At 36.8% G+C, this 22,133-nt stretch overlaps 1 protein-coding gene across 1 annotated transcript; it reads left to right on the top strand.

The window, feature by feature from the left end:
* Positions 1-4,761: 4,761 nt before the first annotated feature.
* On the top strand, positions 4,762-21,143 carry fermt1 (FERM domain containing kindlin 1). The gene is made up of 16 exons (XM_023271945.3): positions 4,762-4,916; positions 7,015-7,174; positions 9,459-9,556; positions 10,900-11,035; positions 11,122-11,259; positions 14,438-14,621; positions 15,761-15,863; positions 15,963-16,070; positions 17,993-18,124; positions 18,272-18,321; positions 18,678-18,802; positions 19,412-19,518; positions 19,657-19,881; positions 19,964-20,088; positions 20,167-20,308; positions 20,404-21,143. The coding sequence occupies exons 2-16, from the start codon at positions 7,024-7,026 to the stop codon at positions 20,575-20,577; spliced, it is 1,998 nt and encodes a 665-aa protein (XP_023127713.2). The 5' UTR covers positions 4,762-4,916; positions 7,015-7,023; the 3' UTR covers positions 20,578-21,143.
* The last annotated feature ends 990 nt before the right edge of the window (positions 21,144-22,133 follow it).

Genomic DNA, 22,133 nt, shown 5'->3' on the forward strand with positions numbered 1-22,133 from the left:
CTGTGTATTAATAGTCTCTCATTAAATGACCATAAAAATTACTTAACTATGAATGTCTACCAGGACTCACGTATTCGATTTTTACAGCTGCTTGACTAAGAAGTTGTAACATCATAAATATTTTACATAAATTCCATTTCTTTTCTTTTTCTCTTTGTACAAATTGCTATTTGATTCATTATGTATTAATGCCAATGTTGATTATAGGAAGTCCAAAATGCTCAAATGTATAAGTGGCCGGATTGTTCTGCATCGTGAAATTTCTCTTGACCCCCCAATGAGGGTTTAGCCAACAGCAAAGGAAACTCACCAGCACCAAAATCATAACAACTGAGAAGAAAATAAGTTTTTGTTATTTGGGCTTTGAATAACTCAAGCATAGTAGCAATTTTTGCTTATACTAAAATGAAGCAGCATAGATTTCTATCAAATCTCACTGTCTTTACTGTATGTAGACTGATCATGCTGAGCCTCAATAAGAATGAGTGCCATAAACACTGTCAGGAACAAGGTTACATTAGAGTTATATTAAAAAAAGGAAAAACTATGGGATAATTTTTCAGCAAGTTTTTTTTTTTTATTTCTAAATTGTATCAAGCATAATTTTCTACATTATCTTCTTTACAATAAAAAAAACATACACCAATACTGATATATTTGTGACAAGCCGATATTTGCTTTGATTTGATTTCACTTGATTATCAGAATATTCTGCTGAAGTATCAACTGATACCACTGGCCAAGGCGTTAGAACTCAAATTGAGTGTGGTACAATGAACATCTGGTGAAAAAATGTATGAAAAAGTGAAATAACCTGAAAGAGACACTTTTTATTTTTATTTAACTATTGGAGGTCCAACAAAGGTTTATGACTGAAGCTTGGATATAAAAATAGAGGTGATCGTTTTGCTGGAATTAGTCTCTTCTATTCAAAACAGAAACATTTATCTTAAAATATAACTTGATCTTCAAGTTCAGACTGCCCTATAACTGCCCAGCTTGCAAAATTGATCTCATTTATCATTTCATTTCATATGCATGGTGCTGGTGTTCATACTAATAGTAGTAAGCATAGTATGCATTTCAGTCAAGTATCAGCCAGTGCAAAAAGATACTGTGAGGTCCTACCAGCAGAAACCAGGAGGTGGCAGGCTTCACACACGTGGGTGGCAGGCTTAACACATGGCCTCACCTCATGCGGGAATGACTGTAACATTAGAGCAGTCCAGCACATCAACAAAGAAACACACCTACATATTAAAAAGAGCTGCAAAATTGGCCAGCATGCTTGGCTGGCTGTCAGTAAAACACCATCTGTACAAATGGTGAAAAATGTCCGGTATCAATGTTACTGATGTGTTGTTGTAGTTTCATAAGCTGGCAATATTATTATGTGGAAAAAAACAAGCTCAAGTGATTCATCTTGATTTACTCGTTGAGGAGAATGTGGGATGCTGGGCTGATTCTTTCGAGGTAAATCATTATCCATCATGTTCTGGGTCTGTCTCTTTAAATCCACTTAAACATGAACCATCACTGTGGTATGATATTTTCACATTAACTATACCGCCTTTGAAAAGAGGTGAACTCAGTCCCCTTCTGTATTTTCTGTATAGTCTGTTTAACCAGGTCAATAGCAAATGAAAACTTTTTTGTGACTTTGTGTTTGGGTATACAGAGAAACTCTGTGTTGCTGCAGGGTTGTTATTTGCTATATGTATAATTTAGTTTGTGAAGTTTCTTAATGGGGTATATTAGAAACACAGTACTGCAGTATTTTGAACTTTGGAAAGCTCCAGTGTCATGAGACTAGTATACTGACTGATGGCAGAGGACGGACTCACATTTTTACTTCAGTAAAACTACTACTAACACACAGTAACAGGAATTTGCTCCAAGTAAAAGTCATGCCCTGAAAACATTACTGAAGTAAAATGTGTAAGAAAATGCACTTTGAATATTAAAAGTAGATGTAGCCAATGCAGAAAAATGTCCGACTACTACAAATATTATATATTACCTCATTAGGTTAGTTTTACTCATGCATTGATGTACACGCAGGAAGCTACGATTGTAATTGGCTGAGTTTAAGCTATTTTGTGTAGGACTGCAACTAATGATTATGGATTTATCTGTCGATTATTTTCTCCATTGTTTAATTGATTGTTTGGTTTGTCCCCCCCCCCCAAAAAAAAAAAAAAAAATTTGTGAGAAATACTGCCATAAGTGCTGTAAACAATTATCAAAACAATAGTTACTTTCTTCTCCAATTGATTAATCATCTAATGGTGTTAGCCCTATACGTAAAAACTGTTGGGTAGGTCAATTTATCACAAAATATTGTATTTCACAAGTTGTTTAGTTTCCAAAAAACAATCTGTAAAGCAACTAAAGCTGTCAGATAAATGTAGAGTAAAAAGTAGGGATGTCTGATATTGGCTTTTTTGCCAATAACCGATATGCTGATACTGTCCAATTCTCAATTTCCGATTCTGATATCAATCGATACCCATATATGTGGGATATTTAACTAATTTTAGGTAACATCACATATCTCCTGTCATGGAATTAACACGTCATGCCTCATTTTATTGTGATGCCCCATTGGATGCATTCTCAGATGCAACAGGGCTTTCCAAATGTAAACTTTGTGCAACATAAAAAAACTACTTAAATTAAGTTATGGAAAAAAGCTATATGTATGCCTTTTTTTTATTGTCTCAAACAACACACTCTCCCTCTCTCTCCCGCCCTCTATGAGTTCGGTAAATGCCTTCGATAATATCAGTGGGCTGATATTATCAGACATCCCTAGTAAGAAGTACAATGTTTCCTTCTGAAATGTAGTGGACCGCAAGTAGAAAGTTTAATGAAAATAAAAGACACAGGTAAAGTAACTAAATTTTGTACTAAAGTAGTGTACTTGAGTAAATGTATTTAGTTACATTCCACCAATGGCTGCACCTTCGATTGCGATAACAGATTGATGCAGTCTGTTATCAGTGCATTAATCAACAGTTAGCCACGGGAGGGGGCAAGCGCATGAAGCAAGGGACAGGGTGTCCTTCCACAGGAAATTGTGCCTGTCGACTACTTACTTTCCTTTATTTTAGTGATTTTTTTCTGCACTAAAATTTGAATTTTCTGCATCAGTTTATACCGAGGATGTCTTTAAATTAAGGAAAACTAAATTCAGGGGCCAGGTGATGATTTCAAATGCAATGGAAGATAACGCAGAAAGACTCTCTAGCATACCTTTATGAACCTAAATTTGTTGCACTGAGCTGCTGTTCACATGTTAAGAAGTAACTGTTATGCTGCTGTTTCCACAAAAGGTACAGTAGTTGAAAGTAGCATAATACACATTTGTTTCATATTAAAAAAAATGTTTTTGTTTTGTTTTTTTTTTTTGTTTTTTTTTTTGTTTTTGTTTTTTGGGTAAGGTGTTTATGATTTAGGTTTCTAGGTAATTTATTTGAGGCTCTTTAATACAGACTGTGGAGATGAAACCTACTTTCAAGAATTCTGGAAACAAAAGATACAAACTGGCCCAGAACCTGCAGACAAAACAGTCACAGTATGTGATAGAGCAACTACATGGATGTCCATGGAGAACAGATAAGACACTTAGGGCAAAAAGCAAGTAACTTCTGCTGTGCTGAGCTTCTATTTATTTAACCTGTTTAAACTAACTTACGGAAGTTATCTGTGTTACTGTTAGTTAGCATCAGTGTTTATTATGCTAACTGGCGACTCCTCATGAGGCTAACGGCTACAGACAAGCTCTGTATTTAGCTAGCAGCTTGCCTAACTTTATTTAACCAGTTTCAACTTTCTAGCCAGGAAAAGTTTGTTGAAAAAAATTACAACACACCTTAGAAATAAGCTGCTGTCCACTTCACCTGCATAAACTCACTTTTAAGTAGCCAATTAGCATTCACTTGAGTATGCTAATTTTGGTGGCTACTGATGAGGCTAAGGGCTACAGCCAAGTGCTGTAACTTAGCTTTACATTTGCATAACTTTATTTACCTACTTACACTTTTCTTAGAAAGAGAATTTTTGAAAAAAAAAAAATGAAACCACATCACTACAAATAATTTCTGCTGTGCTGAGCTTCTATTTATTTAACCTACTTAAGCTGACTTAGGTGTTGCGGTAGTTATGTGTGCTACTATTAGTTAGCTGTGTTACTATTAGTTAGCATTAGGGTTGATTATGCTAATTGGCGGCTCCTCTGAGGCTAACGGCTACAGACAGGCTCTATAATTTAGCTAGCAATATTTAACCAGTTGCAACTTTCTAGCTGGGAAAAGTTTGATGAAAAAACTTACACCACACCTTAGAAATAAGCTGCTGTCCACTTCACCTGCATAAACTCACTTATGTGTTGACATTAAAATAAATAGCCAATTAGCGTTCACTTTAGCATGCTAATTTTGGTGGCTACTGATGCGGCTAACTGCTACGGACAAACTGTATTTGAATTAGTCATTTGCAAACTTCATTTAACTAATTCTGACGTACTCGCCAGGGAAACAGACACCTTCTTTAGCTGAAGTGGTGTTCTGTTGACAGTAAAATGAGTAGGCTGCTAGTTAGCATTAAGGTCGACTGTGCTAATTTTGCAGCTACTCATGAAGCTAACGGCTACAGACGAGCTCCGTAATGTAGCTAGCTGTTTGCGTATCTTTGTTTAGCTGGCCGTAACTTACTAGCTATACATGGGTTGTGTTTATAAACAAACTCATCTCCACAGCACTGTTACCTTTCCAGACGACTCCTCCTGTTCCTCCTCCCGTCTACCTGCACTGTGGACGGGGCGTGTTTTCCCACTGGAAGAGCTCCACTCCTGCTTCAGTTCACTCCATGAGAAATATCCAGGAACAGCTCACCGGTCAAAACTGTGAATCAAGGTAAGACTGCTTCCACATTCCTCACTTCCACGGTTAGATTCAACAGCTGAATTTGATTAAAACCAGGATTCACAACACTGGACGAGATAATGCTAAATATCACAGTATATGACCGAGATTTATCCAGTTGAGCTCAATCTGTCGTGGGCCTACACAGAAGAAAGTTATTCCTTCACTGGGTGTTGTTTGTGGCTCCAGAGAAAGTTTGATATCATTGTTTTTTGCTTCATTATGAATAATTTTAAAAATAAAAAGGTGTTTTTGGACATAGTTTCTAAAAGAGGCTGCAGCTGTGTTGCAAAGAGGAAGTGTTTCTGTTTTTTGAGGAGTTAAAATCTTTATAAGCTCTTTAAATCATTGCATATTTAGTATGAAGCAATATTTGTGGTTTTTCAAATCAAGTGTATTTAGTTCTAGCAAGTTTTATGACAACTACAGTTGACCAAAGTGTTGTACTTGTCATAAAACAGGCAATTTGCAAATATTTGCAAATAAAAGCAAGACAGAAAAAAATCAATTGTAAAACAAAATAAATTACAATATTAAAAAAGTAAGAGAATAGGAGGAAATTTTATAAAATCAATTAGTAAAATTAAATAAAAATGAAAAATCTATTTGTACAGCAAAATAGACATAAATTAATAAAAATCAAGACAGAACTGGCTAAAACCCTATAAAATCAATCTGTAAAATAAAAGATACAGAAAAGCAAAATAGAAAACAGTAAAATAACTTGTAAAATCAAGCTGTAAAACATTTTTAAGTACATAAAAATAAGACATAAAACAGGGTTAAAACTTGTGAAATATAATTGTAAAATAGAATTTAATAAATTTTTAAAAATGTATATTAAAATAGAGGGCAAAACAGGATAACAACTTGTAAGGTCAAAAATAAGAATAAATTTAAAAATATTAAAATATTAAGACTGCTGATGTAAGCCAGTAAAAACACATACGTATTAAGATTGTTCCTAAAACTATAAATGGAGGAGGAATATTACATTAACTCACATTTACCTCCATCATGGAACGGTTAAAATAAATTTTTCTCTGCATTCCAGAGGCCTGGAAGTTCAGTCAGAGAAATGTACCCAGGTGCCAACCCACGCATGGCTTTAATGTATTTATTTAATGTAGTGCTTGTATTTTCTGCCATTAGACCAGTACACCACTGCTCCCTCCATCACTTTCTGTTGTTTTTGCAGCTCGTGTAATATTATTGGAGTCAATTAATCGTGCTCCAACACATCTCAACAAGTCTTTCCCTCAGCAGCCTCACAAACTTTTAACTGCACCCTACAGCTGCTCTGGGTACAGGGAGAGAGCGGCAGCAGAAAAGAAAATCAGAATGTTCATTAAACCTTGCCTTCCAGCTACAGCTTTTCACACTGTATGCACTTCCACTGGTCTATCCTCTCGGGATGAGTGAAACAGGTATGATTGCTTTGGTCTTCATTCACCACGTTTCAGAAATGAAGGCAGATTGGTGCATTGTATGGAGCTGGTTGTTTTTTTGTGGCTCTCCTGCACCACATTCGTGTCCCTGCTCGTCACACATTCCAAAGCTTTACCCTCCCTGCTCCTCCTCCTCCTCCTTCTTGCATGCCTCGAGTCTTTCATCCATTCATTCGGTCCCATTAAACCCGACCAATCGTCCCACAGATCTGTAAGGAGCAGAGCTGAGCGTGCTGCAGCCTCATCTGTTTCTCCCTGCTGCCTGCCTGTCTGTGTGTTCGTTGATGTCTTATTTATAAATGTACTGGCTGAGAGGAGCTCCACTCCGGGGGCTGCGGTACTCTGCAGCAGAGTTAAAAATGTGTAAAACAGAAGGAGATGAATGTTTGCTAACTGCCAGCCAAGTTAATCAGGATGTTGAGAAACACTTAATCCGCTGACTCGTGTTTTCACGTCAGATGTTTCCTAATGTTCCAAAGAAAAAGAGCTTGAGAAACAAATATTTTTAGAGGAATTCCCCCCCGTCGTGTGTTTAATTAGAGGTGGCAGTTGTTTCTCTGCGTTGGTGATATCTAAACCTACGAACAACCTGTCTGCAATCTCACCTCTGTCTTTTTTTGTTATTTTTTTTTTTTTTTAAGAGTGGGGCTATGATCACAGCTGCAGAATATGGAGAGACGTCATGGGAGCTGTCGGTACAGATCGATCAGAAACAGGGGGATGAGTCCATGAAATTTAAGCTGAGGGTGAAGGGAGACTTGCACATCGGAGGCCTCATGCTGAAGTTGGTGGAAAAAATCAGTAAGTGGCACAAATGTATGGAAAACTCTTGTGTGAACACAAGTTTACATCCAGTTGTAAAGATGGTGTATATCATGGCAGGCTTGTACTTTCCAATGACTCCTATAACTTAATTTTCTATTGTGAAATGGGCCAAAAATATGCATACAGACACTTAAATTACCTGTTTTGGTGATGAAGAAAGTTTTGTTAATCAAATTTTCTTACTTACTTTCTCATGGTTGATAACAATCGACTACATTTTCTCTGGGCCAATTTAAATAAGGGCTCATTTGATTCAGTCATTAGACTCTGCCACAAACACTACAATGGGAAAGTCTGAGGAGCCCAACAAAGATCTGAAGAAGCAAATCATTGACTTGAACAAGTCAGGAAAGTCACTTGGAGCAACTTCAAAGCAGATGCATATCCCAAAATCCTCAGTGCAAACAACTGTAAGAATAAATTGTGTGGTACAGTTGTGTTACTGCCATGATCAGGAAATAAACATAAGCTATCACCTGCTGCTGAAAGACAATTGGTCAGGATGGTCAAGAGTCAACTAAGAATCCATAAAAACAAGGTCTGCAATAAATTAGAAGCTGCTGGAACACAGCTACAGTGTCACAGATCTGAGAGGTTGCCATGAAGAAGGAAGTTCTTCCTCTAGAAGCAGCCCCTTAAAGCTATACTGAAGTTTGCTGTTGATTATATGGTCAAAGAAAAGGTCTTATGGAGGGAAGTTCTGTGGCCAGATGAAACAAAAAATGATCTATTTGGCCACAATAACTAGAAATATGCTTGGAGGTGAGAAGTTGAGGCCTTTAAACCCAAGAACACCAAACCTACCATCAAGCATGGTGGTGGCAGTATTATGCTCTGATGCTGTTAAAGTAAATGGAATAATGACGAAGGAGGATTACCTCCTCGTTCTTCAGGAAAACCCTAAAATCATCAGCTAAAAGGTTGAATCTTGGATGCAATTGGGTGTTCCAACAAGACAATGACCGCAAACACACATCAAAGGTGATGAAGAAACTGCTAAATCAAGCTAGAAATAAGTTTATTTTTTTAGACTGACCTTCACAAAGTCCTGACTTAAACCCCATTAAGAACCTGTGGACTGTGATGAAGATGCCTGTGTCAACAAATTCAGCTGAACTTCACCATTTCTGTACAGAGGAGGGTCAACGATACAACTGGAAGCTTTTGGGCAAATATTTTTGACCCTTCCTGACCAATTATCTCAGCAGCAGGTGACAGTGTGTGCTTTCTTCCTGACTGTGGCATTAACACAACTGTACCATGCACTTTATATTACAGCTGTTTGCACTGATGATTTTGGGATCTGTAGCTGCTTTGAGGAGGCTCCAAGTGACTTTCTTGACGTGTTCAAGTCAATGATTTGCTTCTTCAGATCTGTACTCAGCTCCTCAGACTTTCCCATTGTAGTGACTGAGTCCAATAAGTCAATGAAATGGGTCTTATTTAAATTGGCTTCATGGAGTCACCAGCTGTAGTCAATCTTAATCACTCACAAGCAGTTAAGAGGTTATGCCGCTAAGAAAATTTGATCAATACAGCTTTCTGATACCAATACTAATACTTCAAGTATGTATACTTTTGACCAAGCAGATGTTTTCATATTTCTAAAAGACCTGTAATAGTCATTGGAAACTCAACTCTGCCATGATATTCTTGGCCTTTTCTAGTGTATGTAAGCTTTAGTTTGCAATTGTATATGTGTAACTGGAAAGAATTGCTGTTCCTTGTCTTAACTACTTACATTTAAACCCCAGCTTAACCGGCGTACCTGTTTCAAAGCGTCCGCCCGCCTCAGCCTCCCCCTGCAGCCACAACAGCTCTGTTAGTTGAGCCACACCCTTGTTTGCCCTGCATTTTTCTACACCGCAGCACCATTGTTTTGTCACAAAGCGTCGGCTTGTGTAGCCTCGAGGGCCGAAGTTCAGCCAGGATGCGATATCTCTTTACAGTCCCCAATAAACACAGAGGAGGGAGCAAGTGCAGCTTTAGTAAGGTGGCTTAAAGAGCAGGAGACATAATAAATGACTCAACAGTTTGTCATGAACAGACGGAGTTCGGCCCAGTGATGTCAGGTAGACTCATTAAACCACACCACCTACACACCAGTGGGTACTGGAAGTGTTGGCAGCAGATGTAGTTGTTGAAATATATTTGAGCCATGAGGCCAGAAATTCACCTCAAGACCCCTTTAAGCATGACATGCAGTAACTTTATGTGTTAAAGATGCAGATATGATGGAGATGATAATGTTTCCCTGCAGAGGCTCCTCAGGACTGGTCCGATCACGCTCTGTGGTGGGAACAGAGGAAATGCTGGCTGCTCAAGACCCACTGGACCCTGGACAAGTATGGAATTCAGGTAATACGATACAAATCAGCCACAAAAAAAAAACTCCCAAAAAAGATCTATATTTCTCGAAAGTTTGAAAACTATTTGAATTGCCATGTGAAGGGTTTCTCCAGTCTAAGCATAATAAATAAATTCTGTTTGTGCTCACAGCTCTTTAGGGTGTGGAGTTTTTTTTTTTACAGCCACACTAGGGAGCTGCTGAATGAAATCATCTTGTTTTTATTAACCTTTTCAGTGCAGCCAGAACTATCTGGTAGGAATATTATTCCTATAATACCTGACTGTAACAAAAAATTAATGCTGAAAATCAAGAAAATGTTTCGTAAATGGATGCAATGACTTTTTAAAGAACCCATTACCGACTCTGCATTTGTAAACATCATTTTATGCTATATATAACCTTTGTGTAAATACTATAGAAGTGCATTGCTGCAATGCCAGAAAAAGAAAAACAGATCATAATTTTAAAAAGTAAATTGTTATAACAAGATGTTTTTCATATTGCAAGCACATATACAGGTTATAACAAGATATTTTCATGTTATGACAAGATATTTAAAACTTCTAACGAGACATTTCATGTTCTAACAGGATGTTTTTTTAATAATAGCAGGATATATTTGTGCTATAATAGATATTTTCATGTTCTAACAGGATAGTTTCACATTATAAAAAGGTATATTCATGTTATGACAAGACAGTTTCATGTTCTTACAGGATATTGTTATGTAATTACACATAAATAACATATTATAACCAGATATATTCTTGTTATAGCTATATTTTTTCACATTGTAACAAGTCACTTAATCAGATATTTTTATGCTATATCAAGCTATTTTTATGTCATAACATTTTATTGCATAATAACAAGATTTTTTTGAGGTATAAAACTATATTTCTTATGTTATGTCAAATTATTTTCACATTATAACAAGATTTTTTTCACATTTTAACAAGACAGTTTCACATAATAACAAAATATTGTCTTCTAATAAAAAAGTAGTTGTTACAACACTATACTACTTATCTTGTAATGTGAAACTGTGCAAACAATAGATAAATTGAGGAAAAGATAAGTTACATGATTTGATCAAGTTCTCGTTCATGCATAGGTTAAGCTATGGCAAGATTCTGCTGTTATTGAGAACAATGGATCATCTAGTGTAACAAAAACTTCATATGATAACATGATATTGATCCATATTTCTCTTAGTGCCGCGGCAGTTCAACAAATGCACAAATAAAGCGACAGAGGAAGTTTCTTAAACACAACTTAAAGTTTGTACAATACTGTATGTTTTGATTTTGCACCTGAATTTCATATGATTTGATTGACTTCTGCTCTGTAGTCGGATGCCGACCTGCGCTACACACCTCAGCACAAACCTCTGCTGCTGCAGCTTCCCAACATGAAAACCATCAAAATGACCGTCAGCTTCTCCAGCGTGGTCTTCAAGGCAGTGACAGAAATCTGTCGAACGCTCAGTGAGTTTTAACTCTTCCTAATCTCTGCACTTTAGACAGTAAACTCATCTCCCCATCACATCTTCTTTTCTTATCTTCCCTCTCAGACATCAGAAGATCAGAGGAACTGTCTCTGCTGAAGCCTCCAGATGATCCGTCCAGGAAGAAGAAGAAGAGAGACAAGAACTCACCTCAGGAGGAACTGTGGGACATTGATTTACTCAGCGGGGGTCCAGGAGGAACAGGTGAGTCCTTCTTGGTGCATCAGTTTACTGGATAAAGACTAAACTGTAATTAAGAAAAACACTCATTTTAATGGATGAACTGATCTGCGTTGGTGGATTTCTATAATTGTGTTTCTTGTTAGGATGAATTTATAGATTGCATTTGATAAATCAAACTGTTTTACATTTCTGATCAGTAGCATTTGTGCAGTGGTTTCTGTTCTGGGATGTGGAGCTCCTTGAGAGAGGTGCAGAGTTACAGAAGGGGAATTTTTGTTGTGAAAGTTTAATTAATTAGAATCCAAAAAATTGCCCATGTGATTGGTTCCAACTGGAATTTGTTTTCTATGTCAAAGCAAAATACTAATGTGTTTGATTTGGAAAAGATGAAGGGACAAGAACACTGTGATGTTTTAGTTGAATCAAGGCTCAGTTCAGCAAGATTGTAAATATTGTGGTTTTGTGGACTCAAGCTGACTAGTTGTCTAATTGTTTAACTAATCATCAGTGGTTGTAAATTGAAGTTTAATATGAGCGATGCTGACAGTTTGTGTGTTGAAAACCAGCCACAACTGTATTTAGGGTCAGTTGGAGATTCATAATTTCTGTAATTTCTCAAGTGAAATTACTGTCCAGCTTCTTTTTTAAGCCAGTTTCGGACTCTTTTGCGTTTTGTTTCATGTCTGAATGAAAAACCTCCTCACGGCTCCATAACATTTACATTTCACTTTCATTTTACAAGTCTGAAGTCCATACCGTTGTATTAACAAATTTGCAAATATGTTTGGTGAGCAATGTGGTTTTGGTACTTAATATAACGATTTGTCACATTCTATACTGTATGTCGTGTGCCATTATATGTGCACACTATAATGTAAATACTGCAGATATATTGTCATGAGACTGAGGAACAGAAAATCTTCATAATAAAAAGTGACAGCAACTGTGGAACAGATGGTTTACATATATCTTCAGTACAGTTTGCCATCAGATCCTGACTGATCCGGTTGCTCTTAGTTCAGTTTAGTCTTTTGTTTTATAGCGGCTCCTTGGTGATCACATTTCCCAAATATGATGCATGTACTTTTGCTCTCTTTGTCACTGTGATGAGTCTGTTTGAGGAACATTACTCTGAAAGTGACTTATGTCTGAGTCACAGAATGCCGTCACTTTAAACCCTCGTGTCGTCCTGCAAGTCAAAACCTAGACCTGTTTTAAAGTTTGAAAATGTGGGAAAAAATATATTTTCACAGTAAAACTTCTGATGTTCACATTGTCAACATTTTTGGAGAAATTTTTGAAAATTTTTTTGGTGGAAAAAAGAAATTTAAAAAATGTTTCTTTAAGAACATTCACAAAAAATCAACCAAAATCCAGCGAAATTCACTGGATTTTGGTTGATTTTTTGTGAATGTTCTTCTAGAAAATATTAGAAGTTTAGTGATATATATGTAATTACTTTAGATATTTTTAGGATTTTTTAGGAACATTTTTACTCATTTTTTTGAAAATATTTACAAGAATATTCTTGCCACATTTGGGGGATTTTTTTCAATAAAACTTTTAAGGGAAACTTCTAAGGAATTATTGGAATTTTCTTCCTGAAGGTTTTGCAAATTTTCAGATATTTGGGGAATTTTTTTTGCTGAATTTTTGGATTTTTTTCAGACAAGGAAACAATATTTTTTGGTGCCCGTAAATGAGGACAACAGGAGGGTTAAGATCAGCGCAGCAGCAGTGTTACACATCATGTCAGGAAGCAGCTGGTGTCTTGCTTGCGCTGGGGGAGGAGAAGAAATATGAGAAATAATGTAGATGCCATACTGTGAAAATGCTGCAATACAATCAGGAATGCATCTGAAAGCAGCATGACGATGACCCCATAACTACAGTCAAAGACCTAAAGAACAATTTTTACTGACAAAAAGATAATATTACCCCTCTAATCTAAATCGAGGCAGCCTAGATCTATAGAGACACACTGTAAAAAAAATGAAAGATTGTAATTTTTTTTAACAATTTGCTGTTATTTTTGTTAATTTTTGTAGTTGGTTTTGTTCAGTTACAGTTAATAACTAGCAAAAGCAAAGGAAAAAAAATGTAATTTACCTGTTAACTATTTTTAAAAAACAAGCCAAAACTGTCAATGATGTCCAAATCAAAAATCAGTATTTTTAGAAATGGAACTTAAAATTTTTTTTTGTGAATTTAACTACTATAAATTACCTTTATTTTACAGATATCTGCCATTATTTGAAGGGAAAAGTGTGTATATTATGGACTGAAAAATAGTAAATGATTTTAAACTGTTTTTGACAGTTTTTTTTTTGTTTTGTTAAATTACAGATAATGTCTTGTAACATGGCAGAAAAATGTATTAATTTATATGCTGACTGTCAAAAGAAATTAATTAATTAATGTCCACATGACAAATATGTATTTTTGCGAATATTGATAAATGCTTTTACAATGTGTGAAAAATCTTCTAAAATCTTCTTTATTTCTTTTTTCTTTTATTTGCAAATATTTGCAGTTATTTTCACAGTTTAAACAGTTCTTTAAAGTTACAGTATTCCACCATTTTTTAATTATTTTTTCTGCCAACTTGCCAGTTTTTGTACAGAATTTTTGTGTAGTAACTTCTCGAAGATACTTCAAACATTCTTTCTGTACCCGGGAACACTTTCGAAGTGCGCTTCAAAAGAATTGGCACTGCTTAATGCAAATATTGATTTGAGTTTGATTGGGTTTATCCTGTTTACTGCACTTCCAATAAAGAAAACTGATAAATAAAAACTCTTTATGACATAATTGGTGAAAGAATGAATCATCCTGAGTAAAACTTTTGCACAGTCCTGGGTGTATGGGGCTGCTGAGATGTGACAGGCCACAGTTTTAATCAGTGAGATCTAAAAGAATAGTTCAGTACGCTGCCGTGTTCTTCTTCTCTCACTCTTACACCGTGTTCAGCCTCCACATCAACCTGAAAATCACTCTAATTAAGACCCTTGATGTCTGTCACCTTTAATGTTTCATGACGCTTTATTGTGTAACCTTTTTGTCAAACTTTTATTCTAACTCTTTTTCAAACTTCTCTTTTAGTTTGTTTAATTCTTTTATCTCACTTCTGACTGGTGAATCGTACCATTTTTTGTTTACCATGATTGTGATTTTTGATCTTTTGTTTTCCCCTAACAAGGCCCCATGTACAGTAAGACCATGACAGCGACCTACGACCCGGAGAACGGGATGCCGGTGTCGGCCACCAGCCTCTGGTTTGGAGAAAACCCTCTGGCTGAAAGTCAACCGAACCTGCCGCCTGCTGAGCTCGCAAAGATGTACCAGCCACTGTCGCTGGTGGACAAAGCAATCAACAGTGCAGGGTAGAAACTTTTAAATACTTAGTTGGTTATTATACAGTTTGGATTTTATACAGCTGAAACAGCAAAGCCATGGCTAGAAGTAGGGAGTACTCAGAAATGTTTTGTGCAGCAAGTTATAATGCCGTAAATCATAAAAAACTTTACATTTGTTTGAATTTTTTATTTGCTAAATTTGAACATACCTAGAGTCAGTGTGTTTAACATTATTCCAAGTGTCAGCAGGTGCTATTCCAAGTGGAAAACTAAAAAAATATAGAGGCTGCACTATAGAGATTTTGCATTTTTAATTTGTTTCCATGTATGTCTCCTATCCGCTATCTGTTTTATACTTTTTACTTCACATTTTTACAAGTTATTCAGATTTGTTTTTGTCCTATTATTCCTTGATGGCTTTGAAAACATGCGAAGGTTAAAATCATTTCATTTCCTATGAGCACTGTGCTGAATTTAACAGACACAAAGGCCTTGAGGCATAAGAGACGGTTCTAAACACTCTATGGACTGACTATGCAGTGCAAACAAACTACATATAAGAAACTCTCCATAAACCTCACAAGAAGAATATGACTAATTAAATATATTTTTACATATTTATCTGTATATTTAGTAAATCTAGTAAATACATTTGCTGATAGACACAGATCTTTCTGTAAAGGCAAGGCAAAGGAGAGAAAATCTGTGGTTTGATATAGATTTTGCATTTTTTATTTGATTCCATGCATGTCCCCTATCTGCTTTATCAAAACACATCCTGCAGTTCAGTCGAGAAGTCCATGAGTTTTTGTCACATCGGTGTTAGTTGTAGTTGAATGGCTTCACAGTTGTCTTGAGGAGAACTAAATATTTTGATTTTTACATAATCTGGCTGGAGCAAACGCTGTATATTTGGCAAATATTTAAACAAGGCATGTTTTGGTGAAATTTCACAATTTTAAAGTTGGGTTTGGTTAAGTTTTCTGATAGATGTGTAGCTCAAGAACCATCGGAAAGCTATACAGTTGGTTAATATACAATTTGGATAATGCAAAGTTTATTCAGTCGCAACACCAGAGACAGAAGTAGAAAGAACTCAAAAATGACAAAATATGTTACTATACATACCCACAGCTCCTCTGATTGGTTGTTGCTGTGTTTTTCAGGTGGTTGGACTCGTCTCGTTCCCTAATGGAGCAGGACATCCAAGACGACGACAAGCTGCTGCTCCGCTTCAAGTATAACGTCTTCTTTGACCTGAATCCTAAAGTAAAGAAACCACGAATGCGTCCCAAAATAACAGCAAGGCAGTTTAAGTTTGCTGTTGTTGAACTGAACATGTGTTTGTGTGTTTTTGTGTCTGTGTAGTACGACGCTGTGAGGATCACACAGCTGTATGAACAGGCTCGCTGGAACATCCTGCTGGAGGAGATCGACTGCACTGAGGAGGAGATGCTCATGTTTGCTTCATTACAGGTGAACCTTCAGAGTTATAGGAGAAAATAAATCATTTTGAAGATTTTAAACTCTTGTTTTGGGCAACATAATAATTGGATAACAATTTCTAGCTGAGGAAATATCAGTAAATGATAATTTAATGTAACCAGCATTTGAAAAAAGCCATGACTATAAGTACACTGTAAACTATAAATAATAAATAGCATGACAGCATATCACTGTGACAGCCCATAATAAGACAACAGATTAAGAGTTATTCCTTTTACTGGTTGGAGAAACACCAAAATTTGCACCTGAAACAAAAGCAAACCAAAAAAAATCACACCGTTGTTGCTGTTAAAGATTGTATGTGCAATTACTGGCATTGCTTTAGTTAAAAATTAAAGTTGCTAATGATAAATTATGACCCAGCTCACCAGGGGAAAAGGAAGGAACATAGAATCAACAAAAACAGAACTTCTAACTGGAAGTTTTAAACACCTGCTCAACAACTCAACTTAACAAAATATAGGACTTAAAATTAAATACTGTGCTGACCTTGTTAACCAAACAAAAATGACAATACAAAAAGGTCTATACATTGGTTTTGCAACTACTAATGCATCTCAGCCAGTTAGAATATTGTGAAAAACTTTCATGTTTTTCATCAGCTATTTAAGACACTAAAAATTTTATATATTTTAGATTCATATTCACATCTAAAATAAAATGTTTGAAGTATTTTACTCTTTTAAATTTGATAATTATGACCTACAGCTCCAGAAGGATTAAAAAAAATATTAGAAAAAATGATCATGCATTTCTGATTTTAATGTGCCATAATCAACCAAATTAAAGCAAAAACAGCCTTGAAATATTTCATTGCACTTCAGCCAAACGGTCCTTAAATTTTTCTTCCATCACTGTTGGTTGAAACTGAGTCACTGATGGCTTCATCGCTGCGATGAGGTGTGCAGAATTTTTTGTTTGTTTCTGAATCTGGTCGAAATAAACTGTATATTTTTGATGAATTTTCAAACAAAACACGTAGAATAAAGTGATTTTGATGAAATATCTCGATTTTAAGCTTTGATTTGGTTTCATTTTCTGATGGAATGTGTGTTACATATGAGGAGATACGATAAAGTTTTCTTAATACCAAAGGAAAGCCGAGATATTATACAGGACTAATGCAGCATCTAATAGGAAAGTAGTGAGAAATAAATATGATACATGACTAAATTTAAATAAATAAGTAAATTTAAGTAACTAGCTGAGGTAATTCTGCCAGTGATACTGAAGAAAACATGGAATATTGTGGATGAAATTGAACTATTACACATGAAAATTAAGGAATGAGTAGTTCAAAGACCATCAATAAGTAGCAAATCTAATAATTCTTTCTGTTTTTACCATTTCTGACTGATGCTGCTGCACTGATCTTAACCCTCCTGTTGTCATTTATTATGGATTACAGTGCTCCAGGGTTATAGTGACGTGGCTTAGATTAGTTTTAAGTGCAGTATATGTTTGTGTTGGAGTTGAGAATAGAGGAGAGCGAGTTTGGAGTCTAAATCCTTGAGAGGACGTGTCGGGACAAGAAGAAAATCCTGATGGAGAGGGAGGACATAAAGGTGGAATAGTAAGAATTACAGCTCCAGAAAAAAAGAAAGAAACTCATGTTGACCATGAGTTTGATCTGTCACCTTCTCTGTGTGTAAATTTCAGCTCATCTCTGGTGCCTTCAGCTTTTCTTTTTACACAATGATTCAGAAACCAGAGGGATCCAAAAGGAGTCACCTACACACTGCTGCAATGGCTGCCCAATCCTCCCTCTGACTCACGCCAGCCTTGCATAACCTCTTCAGTCACGTCGGACAACTTCACAAAGACTAGAAAAGACAAAAAAGGTTGCTTTTTGATTTAAAACTTTCCTCTCTTTTTAAATTTTGTCTCCACAGTATCACATTTGTAAGCTGACCATGTCAAGCGAGCCGCTGGATCACTCCAACGAGCCGGAAATCGATGAAGTGGAGGCCGCCCTGTCCAACCTGGAGGTGACGCTGGAGGGAGGACACACGGACAGAATCCTGGTAAACATCGATTTTTTGATTATTTCAGGCTTCTCTGCTCTGATACAGTAGAACAGCTGTTTTTAAAGGCGATAGGTAGGAGCTCGCTGATTGCAAGTCTTCACAAGAAGTCGCAGGATAATGGACAGTTGTTTGTCTCGCCTCCAGGAAGACATTACAGACATTCCAGAGCTGGCAGATTCCCTCCGGCTGTTTAGGTAAACCCGTCTTTATGCATAATGCACTGTATTACAAAAAGGACTCAAGTAAAACCCCAATTGTGTGTGGCTGAAATTGCATTTGCATGTTCTTTGTCTCTAAATCAGCCTAATGTAGTGATTTGGAAGATCATTTTTGGAGCTTATAAGATGATTTACTTAACAAATCTAAAATATTCTCAGCTTGTTTCTCATATTTTTGCTTTTTGCTTATTATTAAAGTCCTCAAGGCAGTCTGATCCCTAACATAAAAAAGCTTTGAATAGGAAGTCTGTGTTTTTCATTTAGAGAATGTCTCATAAATTATCTTAAACTTCTAAGCAGTTTCGTTTGCTTTATTTTCTGTGTTGAATCAGGCCTAAAAGATTAACGCTGCGGCCCTACAAAGAATACTGGTTTGTATTTAAGGACACCACCATCTCCTACTACAAGAACAAGGAGGCCTCCGTCGGAGAACCGATAGAACAGTTTCACCTCCGAGGTCAGTGGTGCTTCTTGTGTTTTACATTGTTGTGGATCAGTAACCCTCAATATAAGCTTTACCTTGTTGTGTTAATATGTCATGAAAGATTAGCAGTTTTCTACTCAGACTGGAAAAGTGAGTACCAAGATACTCTACTGCATCGATTAATCGATTAGTTGTCAACTACTTCGATTGTATTTTTACAAATAGTAATGTGCTCTTTTACAGTGTGTGACTGTGAAATGACACAGTGATTATTCTGTACTTGTTTTATTGTGCTGTGGTTTTAATGTGTCTGTAATCTCGACGGCATTGGAAATGAAGGAAACCTCAATGTCCTTTCGAGAATAAATAAAGGTTTGAACTGAACTGAGTTTCCTTGCATTTAAATCCGCTAAAATATCTTTATTTTAAGATATTTGCCATAGTTTAAACTGCTTTTTGAAATGTTAGATTATTTCTCTGTTTTAAATATATTTTTTTCTGGCACCTTTGCTGCCAGATTTTCAGATATTTCCTCTGAAATATAGGAGAGAGGAAGAATAAAGTAGCATAACATGGAAATAATAAACTGTATTTTAGTACAGTCTTCTATCAGTACATTCTTCACTATTTTCTCTTCTTCAGGCTGTGAAGTTGTTCCGGACGTCAACGTCACAGACAAGAAATTCGGTATCAAGCTGCTTCTTCCGGTCGCTGACGGGATGAACGAGGTTTACATCCGATGTGACAATGTAAGATCCACCTCGACATCCGTGTGGTTAACAGCATTTCCCTGCAATAACCAGCAAGTCTTCTTCTTTTTAAAAATCCCTCCATGCATACAGAGGATAAAAACACGAGGCAGATTTTAAACTCGTCGTTCTGTGCAGGAAACGCAATACGCCAAGTGGAAAGCCGCCTGCATCCTGGCCTCCAAAGGCAAGACGATGGCCTACAGCTCCTACAAGTCGGAGGTGAAGAGCATCCAGTCCTTCCTGCAGATGAAGAGCCTGGCGCCCCCTCCTGGTCAGGCAGCTCCCGATCTGGACGCCATGGAGATGAACGCCGAGTGTTTTGTTTCTACTCGTTACGCCAAAAAGCACAAGACCAAACAGGTTGGTTGAGGAGCTCCATGCAGCAGATATGACATCAGTGCTATTGCTAAATGTTGTTGCTAAATCTTGTGATTGTGTCAAGCTGACAGCACGTATCCTGGAGGCGCATCAGAACATCGCACGGCTGTCGCTAATGGAGGCCAAGATGCGTTTTATCCAGGCCTGGCAGTCGCTCCCAGAGTTTGGCATCAACTACTACATAGTCAGGTAAAAATGGAGCGTGTGTTTTATTCTAACACAGTATTTTTGAACATGTATTGTGAGGCTATTCTTTTTGTGTTTCAGGTTCAAAGGCAGCAAGAAGGATGAGATTCTGGGGATTTCGTACAACCGGCTGATTCGTATCGACATGTCCTCCGGTCTGCCCGTCACCACGTGGAGGTTCGCCAACATGAAGCAGTGGAACGTCAACTGGGAGATCCGACAGGTGAAGGATTGTTGGGATTTATGTGTTGTTATCTCATCCGTCTCGTCGTTACCTCAGAATCCTTCATCTCTGTCTGCACGCATCTCCCTCCACAGGTGACCATAGAATTCGACCAGAATGTGACGATAGCCTTCTGCTGCCTGAGCTGCGACTGCAAAGTGGTGCACGAGTTCATCGGCGGCTACATCTTCCTCTCGACGCGATCGAAGGACCAGAACGAAACGCTAGACGAAGAACTTTTCCACAAACTCACAGGAGGCCAAGAATGAGCACAGAGTTGGTGGCTTCTTAGAGTGTACTTCTGTTTATTCAGATAGAGACGAGTGAGAAATTAAAGGAAAAAAACAAGAAAGTTTCTGGGAAAAGTGTTGGGCTTCGTTGTGCACCTTGACATTGATTCTCTGAGTCTCTAAAACTCTACTGGATTGATGAATGAACCATTTTTTCCTATTTTTTTAAAACTTTTTTTTAGCAAAACATCACCAAATCTCCTCACGGAGGTCAGGTTTTTCCTTTAATTTGTCACCCATCTGTATATGTTTTAGTGTGAAAGTGCAGCATTCATTTGCTGCAGCAGTAGTAACCACAAATACTGAGCAAATCACTGCCAAAGAACACATCAGAGAAATGATGCTTTTTCACCCACAGGACAGTATCTTTAGTTGTTTTTGTATCATTATGTGTCCTGCACTAGAAAAACTACGGTGTTGATGTAAATATGTAGCCAAGATTTGTCTTTCTCTCAAAACTTGGATGTTTGTAAGAAGTTTTTTTTTTTTTCCTAAGGTGAAGAAACTGAACAAAAACCAATAAAGGGTGTTTTTATATTTTACAACCTGTTTGTTCATTTATTGAAATTGCTTGTTTGTTCTAATTCCTAGACTGTAATGAGTTCTGCTGCTAAGTTCCTATACACTGTATTCAGGGTTTCTCGAGCACAGAGGAAATTTTCACAGCCTCCAGTGTGGTTTTAGCTTGTGCCAAAATGATAAGAATTGAGAATAATCATCACAATTAAGTTTTTAATTAGTTTCGTTAAATGGGATTTAATTTACTCAAGCACAAAATCGATTTTTGGTGATGAAATGGTGACAAATAACAGGAAAATCTCTTTCTCTCACATAAGGTAACACAGGCGTATTGTTTTTACTCTATGTGGACCAATCATGTTTACTGCTATGTGTGGTGACCCTCAAAGAACTATTCTGAGAAAAAAACTCAGTTGCTTTATCTTCTGTTCATGTCTGATGAGAAAATAACACCCTACTTTTTCAGAGCCACTGTATGGAAAACACATACAGCCGTACTTCTCACTGCTGCTACAACAATTCTGATGGTTTTTACATGAAGAAAAATTTCAGAAACAAGGTGAATTAATGCTGATTATCAGAAACGGTGAAAGACAGTCTTAGCTTTGCAGATCAGCAGAGCTTCTGCTGCTTTAACGACTGATTTTTAATACTAGTATTATCATTTTAATGCATGATATTTTGTTCATTTTGGGAACACACTATTAGAATGCATTTTATGTTCACATATCATGAAAATGTTGCCACTAATTTCCCTGTTCTATACCTCAATCGGGTTATTTGACAGATTTCAACATGATGTTTCTGACAAAACCTTAATCAGCAACTGATTAGTATTGCAGAGTTTAATTTAGTGTAACTGTCATTTAAAAGCTGCAAGTTATGAAGAAAAATAACTCTCTTTCCCCTTATTGAGGTATTTCCTGGCAGCTGTTAACTGAAGACGTCCCAGAATATCATGCAGGTTGCATCTGTCAACTACAGTCACCTTAAATAAAGTTGTAGAACCTATAGGT

This window comes from Amphiprion ocellaris, chromosome 12 (genome assembly GCF_022539595.1).
Source record: "Amphiprion ocellaris isolate individual 3 ecotype Okinawa chromosome 12, ASM2253959v1, whole genome shotgun sequence".
NCBI lineage: Eukaryota > Metazoa > Chordata > Actinopteri > Pomacentridae > Amphiprion > Amphiprion ocellaris.